The sequence below is a fragment of the Myotis yumanensis genome, unplaced genomic scaffold (assembly GCF_028538775.1).
Source record: "Myotis yumanensis isolate MYYU_CA2020_CCGP unplaced genomic scaffold, mMyoYum1.0.hap1 SCAF_28, whole genome shotgun sequence".
Lineage (NCBI taxonomy): Eukaryota > Metazoa > Chordata > Mammalia > Chiroptera > Vespertilionidae > Myotis > Myotis yumanensis.
The window spans coordinates 851,349-861,888 of NW_027223779.1; the positions used below are offsets into that span (position 1 = coordinate 851,349).

The following is a 10,540-nucleotide window of genomic DNA, read 5'->3' on the forward strand; positions in this document are numbered from 1 at the left end:
TGATGAATTTATTTGAACCAGACTGTCGTCAACTGCTGGGAAGCAGAATCTCAAGGAATTGAAAATCTATTCCTTTCATGGCAGGGAAGAGACCTTTCCAAGGTCTAGATAACAAAGTCCGGAGGCCAGACCAGGGGTGAAGGATAAACTTAAGTCATCACATAGGAGTTTAAAATCACCCTGTCTCTGCATAGATACACAGCACAGCAAAGCCCAAAGTCCCCAAGCATGTCTTTGACCTATTTTTATAAATCACCATCCAAGGATGAGACTTGTAAGTGGTTTCAAACACTGTTCTACACTCTTTCCTGCTGTTGACCAGTGGGTTTCCATGAAATCCAGTGATGGTAGATGATGGAGGTGGGAGAAAGCAAAGGAGGGGAGGCTCGAGGTTGGTAAACTGTAAAATTATAGTGAGTGGTCAAAAATTAACATGACAACAGTGACAATGAGGGAATCTGTGGTCTCTGCCCTGGGACTCCGGGCTGTGCCCCAAGGGCACTGGCAAAAAGGGAAGTGACTAGTTACCTCTTGTCATTCACTAGCACAAAGATATGTGACCCGCCCTAACCGGTTTTGCTCATCTGGTGCCCGCACAGGAACAGCTCTGGTGCTGTAGGGAAAGTGAAGGACCTGCGTGCCTCCGGAGGGGCTCGATCCTAGGCCGATTTGGGCTCCGCCATGGCCGACAAAATCCACATGTCACTGGATGACATTAGGCTTGCCCGGAGTCAGCGGGGTGGCCATGGCCGGGGCCGCGGCTGTGGCGGGGGTGGGGGCAAGGACCTAGGCCGGACAGAGGCCAGGCTGCCTCTCAGAGAGGTCGGAGTTGTGGAGCGCAGGCCGCCGCACCAGAGAGCAGGGGCGGCGGGCCGTTCCAGAACTGGGCGGACCTCAGCCGAGGCAGGAACCAGCCGGCGTCCTAGAGCAGGCTGAGACAGCTTCCCGACAAGTGGCAACACGGCACCTTCCGCTGGGCCTTCGGCAGGGGCTCCGGCCTGATAACTGGGGGGAAGCTGCTGCTGTCCAACCTGGACTTCAGAGTGTCCGACGCGGGCATCCCGCAGCTGTTTGCGGAGTTCGGGCCTCTTAAGAAGGCCGGTGTCCATTACAACCGCTCTGGCCACAGCCTGGGAACAGCCCACGTGCACTTTGAGCGGAAGGCAGATGCCCTAGAAGCCAGGAAACAGTACAAGGGGGTCCCTTTGGATGGCCGTCCCCTCAACATCAGAGGGGCACCCGCGGAGGCAACGGGCGCACAGGCAGGCACACTGGTCGCAATTCACAGCGACATATCTCAGTGGAGGAGATGGACGCCCACTTGGACGCTTACAACTCGATGAGGGGCACCAAGCATTTGGACACCCAGAAGGACGCTTACAACCCGATGAGGGACACCAAAAATTTGGACGCCCAGCTGTACACTTCCAGCGATATGAGGGGCACCGAGCAGTTGGACGCCCAGAAGGATGCTGAAAACGCGATGAGGGGCACTGAGCAGTTGGACGTCCCGCTGGACAATTACAAAGCGATGAGGGGCACCAAGTAGTTGGACGCCAAGTAGGACACTTACAACTCAATGAGGGACACCAAAAAGATGGACGCCCAGCTGGACGCTTACAGCGGGATGAGGGACACCCCTGAGTTGGACACCCTACTGGACACTTACAATGATATGAGGGACACTGAGGATTACAACGCGATGATGGACACCAGCTAAAGCACCAGCAAGTCAGTGTGTGCGAGGATGGCCAGTGACCTGTGGCCAATGATGGAGTTGTTTCTTCTGTTTTGAAATAGGATTTAAAACTCATGTAAAGATTTTTCGTTAACTCTTATTTTATTAAATATTTCTGAAAAAGACCTGTTTTGTACCGAGTCATTTTGGGGATATATTTTCCTGGTTGCTCTTTTCACCTTGGCCATAATCAAGAGAAAGGGGTGTAGGAAAAACAAACAAACAAAAAAACTCGTTCAGAGTAGAAGGGCCCCTGCGGTGAGCCTTGAAGCCTAGTGCGCAGTCCCGGGTGGAGCAGCCGCAGGTGCAGATCTTGGTGGTAGTAGCAAAAATTCAAAGGAGGACTTGGAAAGCCGAAGTGGAGAAGGGTTCCATGTGAACAGCAGTTGAACGTGGGTCAGTCGGTCCTGAGAGACGGGCGAACGTCGTTCCGAAGGGTCGGGCAATGGCCGCCGTTGCCCTCAGCCGATCAAAAGGGAGTCGGGTTCAGATGCCCGAGTCTGGAGTGGTGGAAACGGGCGCCGCGAGGCGTCCAGAGCGGTAACGCAACCGTCCCAGAGAAGCTGGTGGACGCCCCAGGGAGAGTTCTCTTTTCTTTGTGAAGGGCAAGGCGCCGTGGAATTGGTTCGCCCGGAGAGGGTCCCGTGCCTTGGAAAGCGTTGCGGTTCCGGTGTCATCCGGTGAGCTCTTGCTGACCCTGGAAAATCCGGAGGAGAGGGTGTAAATATGGGCTGTACCCATATCCGCATCAGGTCTCCAAGGTGAACAGCCTCTGGCTTGTTGGAACAACGTAGGCAAGGGAAGTCGGCAAGCAGGATCCGAAACTTCGGAATAAAGATTGGCCCTAAGGGCTGAATTGGTGGTGTTGGGACCCGTAGCGGTGCTGGGCACTCGCTTTGGCTGTATGAGGCGTGCTGCCCCACCCCAAGCCCGGGTCCGCCCCCGCAGCCCTTCCCCTCTGGCGCCCCGACCTCCAGCTTTCTCCTCCCCCTCCCACCTCGCTCTCCCTTCCCCATCTCCCTCTGCGCTGGGGAGGGGGTCTGGGCGGCGCGTGGGGGGGGGCGGCGCCCCCCCCTTCCGCTTCGGGTCCTAGGGGAGGTCCCCCGCAGGGTCCGCGGGCCTGGACACCTGGGGGGTCGGCAGTGGAGGCAACTCTGGACGCCAGCCTGGTCCTTCCTGTGGATTGCCCCAGCTGCTGCGGGCCAGCCCTCAGGTGGGCGGTCCAGCCCAGGATTTTGGCCCAGGCCGCGCACACAGGTCTTTCCTCCGCCTGGCCCGCCCCTGGGGCCTAGGTTCCGCGTGGTGCCTTGCCTCAGCCGGTGCCTAGCAGTCCACTTAGACCTGGTGCGGACCACGGGAATCCGACTGTTTAATTCAAACAAAGCATCACGAAGTTCTGCAGAGGATGTTGACACCATGTGATTTCTGCCCAGTGCTCTGAATGTCAAAGTGAAGAAATTCAATGAAGTGCGGGTAAATGACTGGAGTAACTATGACTCTCTTAAGGTAGCCAAATGCCTCGTCATCTAATTAGTGATGCACATGAATGGATGAATGAGATTCCCACTGTTCCTACCTACTATCCAGTGAAACCACAGCCAAGGGAACCATCTTGGCAGAATCAGCGGGGAAAGAAGACCCTGTTGAGCTTGACTCTAGTCTGGCATGGTGAAGAGACATGAGAGGTGTAGAATAAGTGGGAGGCCCAAGGCGCCCCTTCCCTGAGAGCCGAGGTTGACCAAATGGCCAGACTCAGACTCAGTCTCTGGTTGTCGATTAGAGTGATTGGCTGTGGGACTTTTTATTTTATTATTTTATTTTATTATATATTTTATTTTATTTATTTATTTATTTTATTTTCATTTTATTTTATATATTTTATTTTAATGCGCAGCCCGTCTCTGGCGGCGGGGACCCTGCCATCCACAGAGAGAGCGCGGGTCGACCAGATGGCCCGATGGGGACTTGGTGTCTGGTAAGGACTCCATCATGCACAGAGAGCTGGTGTCGCCCAAATGGACTGGCCTGGACTTAAGTCTCTGATTGTGGATCAGAGTGATTTGGGTTGATCGAAATGTTGACAGGATACTTTTTATTTTATTTACTTTTCTTTATTTGATCTGCTTGACCAGGAGCGTGAGCGGGAGCGGGAGCAGGGGCGGGGCCAAAGAGCAAAGAAATGTTGACAGAATACTTACTTTTTTTTCTTTCTTTTTTTAAAAAAAATATATTTTATTGCTTTTTTTACAAAGAGGAAGGGAGAGAGATAGAGAGTTAGAAACATAGATGAGAGAGAAACATTGATCAGCTGTCTCCTACACACCTCCCACTGGGGATGTGCCCGCAACCAAGGTACACGCCTTTGACTGGAATCAAACCTGGGACCTTTCAGTCCACAGGCTGACACTATCTAATGAGCCAAACCCGTTAGTGCTTTTTTTTCTTTCTTTCTTTCATGTAAAGCCCGCATACAATGATACATTCTTATCATGAATCCACATTTACTATTTTTTTTATCTATCATCTATATCTATCTATCTATCTATCTATCTATCTATATCTATCTATTTGTATGTACAGTCTGGCTGATCACTGCGTTATACTTTTATGGGTCTCTCAAACAAAACCCTAGAAAACACGTTGCAATGCTTACCCTTGCTCCCTTTTACAGCCCCGGAACGTGGTGGGCAGAGCCAGAGACGCACCAATCATCTGGCCTTAGAGCTGAAGCATCGTCACTGGTTGGGGGTCAAGTTTAGTGTGGGGGCACTCATGCCTCAGGCTAGACCCCCCCCACAGGACACGCCCTGCAGGTGGCATTCACCAAAAACATCTCAAGGAAAGGTTATCTTGAATGTGGCTGCGATGCTTGGTGTGCTTGACTGTCACCTCTAGTGCGGGCTCCTCGGAGCCGGGACCTGTGAAGAGTGTGTGTGTGTGTGGGAGGGGAGGGGTTATTTTATTTTATGTTATTTTATTATTTCTTTGCTCATTTCTCTTCATTCATTGCAATTGGCTCTATTTCTCGGCAATGAATGGTTACAAACATCGGTCCCATTTGTATTTTTTTTTATCAGTAGAACTTCTGGATTTTAAGGACTATTTCAGTGCTTATCGTTGCCTGTCACATATCTGCCTGTCCTTTCCATCCATGGCAAATGGATGCCCTCAAGCCTAATGAATTTATTAATAAAAGTTAAAAATGATCTTAACCACGTGCTTCATTTGAAAATTGACATACAACCCTATAGATGCCCTGTTCACTGTCTCTGCTATCCAGGTTGTCAACTGTCCTTGAATACATCTAGTAGTGATGGTGTGTGGTGTGAGGTAGGGCTTTACCTTCGGCGTGGTCTGGTGTGTGTGTGTGTGTGTGTGTGTTTATCTTGGTTTTTCAACCTCCAATGTATGGAGAGGCTGTTCATTTGTCCTAGGTCAAGAATGCCGGTAACCACACACCTGGGCTCTAGTGGGCCCAGGACAATCCACAAGGAAAAAATCTCCTAGCTTCCCGTCACTCAGCATATATCTTGTTAGCGGACCTTGTGCTTTCTACTGCGCCCATGTGTGTGTCTACAGGAGACACTGGAGAAATAAAAGAAAGGAATTCAAACATAGCACTACAGAGAGCCTTCAACATACAGGACAAGAGAGCAGGAAACTAAAAGAGGAATAGAGGATTCCAAAAAACTCAGAAAGCCATAACATTGCAAGCACACTTAACTGTCCATAATCTATTCAAGATAAATAGATGGGAAGATCCATTTGAAAGACAAACGGAGCCTCTCTGGTGTGGCTCAGTAGGTGAGATGTCATGTCATGCAATGGAAAGCTGAGGGCTCCATTCTGGGTCAAGAGATTCCTGGTCAAGGGCACATACGTGGTTTCACATACCAGGTTCTATCCTGACTCTGGGCAGGGTGCATGTGGGAGGCAACCAATCCAAGTTTCTCTCACATCACTGTCTCTCTCTCTCTCTCTCTCTCTCTCTCTCTCTCTCATTCTCCTGTTCATGGCTGTGATGACTGGTATTCATTCCTCAAAAGGAGGGGGCAGCAGGGAGTGGTGGCTATGGGAGGGGAGAGACCAGAGACTCAAACACAACGAACGAAGCAGGCCTTGGAGGTCATGGGAGGCAGAGGCTGAAGTTGAGGTGAATAAAATGTGTATGGTTTTGTATATTAGCTCTGAGACCAGGATGCCAGGGGCCACCAGCAGCTGGTGGAGGCAGGCAAGGTGCTCCCTAGAGCCCCCCGATGGGAAGGGGTCTCGGTGGCACCTTGATTTGTGACTCCTGGCACCTGGAATCTCAGAGAATTCCTCTCTGTTCTTGTAACCCACCTCTTTGGTGGCAGAGGGACATGGCGACTCTAGGAGATGAATAGGATGCCGTCCTTCAGATGTGCCCTATGACGTCTGTTTTTCAAAACCATTGAAGCCAAGGAGGTCAGTTGTACTGTAGGTGTGATCAGAATTTCAGCTGAGCATCAAATATGATCCACAGGCCTGCGCCACCCTGCAAAAAGACACAGTGAATCTCCTAGAGGTGGGTCACTCAGCAGAAATCTCGGTGCACAACATTGTGCTCCGTGTGTGTGTGTGTGTGTGTGTGTGTGTGTGTGTTGTGTGTGTCCGAGGTCACTCAGGCTAATTGGAGGATTTCCATTGTGGGATGGCATCTGTGAGCACCCCTCTTCTGCCAACACCCCGTCCCCCCTCCTGCGCCACACACACACACACACACACACACACACACACACACCTGCCTTCTTGCAGACAGCGACAGAATTGGAACTTCCCCCAGCCCTGGGGTCTATAAACACCTAGGAGGTCCAGACACCTGGCTCTGTCTTTCCCAGAGAAAGCTGAAGAAGGAGGTGGGGGTGGGGTTGAGGAGGAGGCTTGCATTTGGTGCTCCAGGACCAGTAGAGGGCACCACTGGCCCGCTAAATCAATTCCTGGGCTTGGGTAGAGCTTGGGAGATGGGGCAGGTGCGCAAGAAGGCCACAGGGCTCCATCTCCAGGCCTTGCGGAGAGGCATCGCCATTTTCTGGGTTGAAAAGGGGACAATACCTATTTAGACAGGCTCCGGTGGGCCCAGGACAATCCACAAGGAAGAAAGCCACAGTAAATCTCCTAGGAGCGTGTCACTCAGCAGATATCTTGTTAGCGGACCTTGTGCTCCCGTGTGTGTCGGGGGGAGGGTGGAGGAGGGCGACTAGGTGTGTGTGTGTGGGTGTGCGTTTGGGAGTGTGTGTGTGTGTGTGTGTGTGCGCGCGCGCGCTTCTGTGCGTGTACATCCGCAGTCACGCACGGACACTTCTGGCTTTGAATGGTCCTTCGGCATCCATGATCACCCTTCAGCCCCTGCCTTCTTGAAGACAGAGCCCCCTCGGGTCTAGTTAGAACTGGGGAAGTCCAGTCACCTGACTGCCTTCCCCAGAGGAGGCTGCAGGAGGGGGCGCTTGCATTGACGCTTCTCGACCAGCAAAAGGCGGGACGGGCTCTTTGGCCCAGGCCAGGGCCCCAGTCAACCCAATCTCTGTAATCCACAAAGACTATGTCCGGTTCGGGCCATCTTTTCGACCCTCCCAACCCCTCACCCCCCCACCCCGCCCACTCTCTGGATGGATGGATGGTCAGGCCCCGGCCCAGAGACCAAGTCCGGGCCTGGCCATGTGGGCTTGCTGAAACCTCAGAAAGTTGAAAGACCGGATCAACATGTTTTCTGTGGAGGTTTTTTTATTTTTATTTATTTTAAGGAGTGTTTTTTTGTTTTTTCAATATGGAATGACATGGAATGTGTCATTCCAGGCCCCCAAATCCAAGAATGTGGGGGGAGGAAGCTGACCTGAATCCAGTTCCTCAAGCTGGTTTGCCTCCTCTGTTGGTGTGTGGTGACCTCTTCATACTACAAAACTGTTCACTATTTACTAGGAGCAATGTCAGAGTCATCCTTCAGCACTCCAGCCATGTGTTCCTTATGAGTCTTGAGTCGTCACTTTTTGTGAAGCGGGCAGGCCTTTTCCTTCTCTGGATAGGGGCCACTTTCTTTGGTCTGGATTCCTGCATGTAAGAAATACCCTGTCACTTTAGATATTCTTCTGAATATCTCGCTGCCATCTCCAATTTTCTCCTCATCCATTGAATCCACAGTGACACTCCTCCACAGTTTCTGAAACTCTTTGTCCACAGAAAATTGACAGCTTTTATCATTGAAGAAAAGAATTTTCTTCTTTTCTGGATGATTTACAAAGAATACCAGGTCCCGTAAAGCCTTCACAGCTTGCTGGGAATTGGGCAGTTCTTCCTCTATGACTTCTAGAAGAATTCCTCCTAAGCCTCGCTTCTCTTGCTTATCTAAGAGACTAAGCAGAGCCTTCGCCTCTTCTACACAATGAAATACTACGCTGCGGGAAAAAAAAAAGAGAGAGAGAAGGGATTCTTGCCATTTACAACAGCATGGGTGGAACTGGAGAGCATTATGCAAAGTGAAATTAGCCAGTCAGAGAAAAATGAATACCACGTGATCTCACTCATTTGTGGAATATAGAGAACAACATAGACTGATGAACAGGGACAGGTCCATAGACATCTGTACCACCACTCTGTGCTGGGGCCTCTGCAGCATGGCCACCACCAGGCAGTTCAGGGCTATCCCGGTATCTTTATATTTCTTTCTTTCTTTCTATCTATCTATCTATCTATCTATCCCAAATCATGTTCATGTTCAATTTGTAACAAGGAAATTGGGGGTCTGCACAACATGAGGAGCTGTACTAAAGGGTCGCAGCATTAGGATGGTTGAGACCGCTCGTCTAAGGTTTATTTCTACCTCAATTTCTGGCCCCTACCCAGCCTGGCCCTGGTTTGGGCTTGGGCAGGGGGCAAACTACTGATGTGTTTCTCGCACATGTAAAATGTCTCTTTTCCCCCATCTCCCCCACTCTCTCTAAACATCAAGGGGAATATATCCTCGGGTGAAGATTAAAAAAAAAAATGGAACAAAGGTGGGTCATGAGGTCAGAAGGTCCAGTCTTCAAAGTGCATGCAAGTTGCTCCTCATGGGGGGTCCGGGCTGAATGTTTGAGAGCATCTCCAGGAAGGCCTGCGGGGATGGTGCCTCCACATGCTGGAAGGTGTTCTGTACTCTGCCTAACAGGATGAAGTATTTCATCTCCAGCCAGATGAACCCGAAGTGGTTCTCATCGAACAGGATGAAGACTCCAGGGCAGCGCCTGGGGTAGGCGGAGCCATGTAAGGTAACAATGTGCACGCCATAGTAATACATCCTGCAGGTTGGGGGGAGCGGGGAGGGATAGTTCTGGTCTCTTGAGCGCAAGCCCACAGGCAGAACAAACGGAACAGGCTGCTCCTCCGAAGGTGCAGCCCAGGACTCCCCGATGCTAGGCTGCCCAGGGCTCTGCCAGCCATGGCCTTCGCTTTCCTCAGTTCTGTTTTCTTGCTGCTGCTGCTCACGGATCACCTGCTCCTCAATCTCCTGGACCACGCGGGAGAGCTCCTTGAAGTTGTGGAAGGTCTTGCCATCTGGCAGATGGATGTGGCGCATGAGGTGGCTCTCTAACGTCCAGATTAAGTCTCCTGTGATCTTTGTGACCCAGGCATACTTCCCATGGAAGCTGAGCATGGCAATCATTAGGCCGAAGCCATCGGATTTGCCTAGGAAGAGGCCTGGCCTGAGGAGATCGTCCTGGTGGCTGGGGGAGGGGGGGGGGTGGAGGTACAGATGGCGGTAGGTCAGGCGGTCATACAGCTGTCTGTCTTCCTGGGACATCTCCAGCCATCGTCCTCCCCTAAGGCGCGTTGGTGAATCCTGTCGGGGGTCTCTCTGGATCCACCGGTTGCTGAACCTGTCCTTCTGAATCTGCATGTGTCGGCTATGGGAAAAGCTGTAGAAGTGGTCCGTGTACTCCACCATGGCTGATTTCCTTTGCGTCAGGTGAATTCTAAACAAAGGCTCGAATTGCATTGGGCCAGCCACATGGGTGTTAAGGCGAGGCCTGTACATCCAACCAGTAATGCATAAGCCATCATCCACCACTACAGTCAGCAGTCTTCTATAGCCATAATCTAGCTGCCACAAACCCAAAAGGTTTTTGTATGGGAACATCTTGGCGTAGACTTCTCTATAAGACATACCATCGATCATCTCCGGTTTCTGCAAGTTTTCCTGAACGCCAAACTCCTGGTGACAGCACAGTCTCCAGATGCTGTCAGTGTGCAGGATGTGCCGGGATTTGGTGCAAGCCTGGGCCAGGCTGGCCAGGTCTGTGCCCTGGAGCGAGGCGAAGATCTCCACCAGCATCTCCACAGGCAGGTCCTGCAGGGAGCAGTGCGGGGGCGATATGGGCCTCGCGATTCCTCCACTCCCCGCACAGCACAACGCTGAGGCGTCCGCCTCGAGGTGCTTTTCTGCCGGGGCCGGCTTGCTTTTGGGCGCTGCCTTCTCAGCTGGGCCCTGGCACTCCTGAAGACACTGCTTGCCTTCTGCTGCTGCCATCTCAGCTGGGCGCTGGCGCTTCTGAGGACACCGACATCACCGAGAAGAGCCCAATCCGCAGAGGCAAGCTCACTCCTCCATGCCTCCACGTGTAACAGCCAACAAAATCCACCTATATCGTATTTTAAAAAGTCTCTTTCACCCCTCCCACTGTGGAGTCGGCTGTCTCACCACAGAAGCTTTGGACTGCAGTGAGGTCTGAGCCAATCAGAAGCCATGCTAGAGCCGCTTGCCCATTGCGGTGGTGTGATTGGTGGATTCCAGCATAAGAGCCTGTCCGT

The 10,540-nt window shown here is 51.7% G+C and overlaps 2 protein-coding genes across 2 annotated transcripts; one reads left to right on the forward strand and one right to left on the reverse strand.

Moving 5' to 3' along the window:
- Positions 1-681: 681 nt before the first annotated feature.
- Positions 682-1,549, forward strand: LOC139000760 (THO complex subunit 4-like). Its single transcript, XM_070402813.1, has 3 exons — positions 682-842; positions 989-1,199; positions 1,289-1,549. The coding sequence occupies exons 1-3, from the start codon at positions 682-684 to the stop codon at positions 1,547-1,549; spliced, it is 633 nt and encodes a 210-aa protein (XP_070258914.1).
- A 675-nt stretch (positions 1,550-2,224) lies between these two features.
- LOC139000761 (F-box only protein 31-like) lies at positions 2,225-10,259 on the reverse strand. Its single transcript, XM_070402814.1, has 2 exons — positions 8,923-10,259; positions 2,225-2,435 (listed from the first exon to the last, which is right to left on the reverse strand). Exons 1-2 carry the CDS (start codon positions 10,257-10,259, stop codon positions 2,225-2,227), a joined length of 1,548 nt encoding a protein of 515 aa, XP_070258915.1.
- Positions 10,260-10,540: the final 281 nt, after the last annotated feature.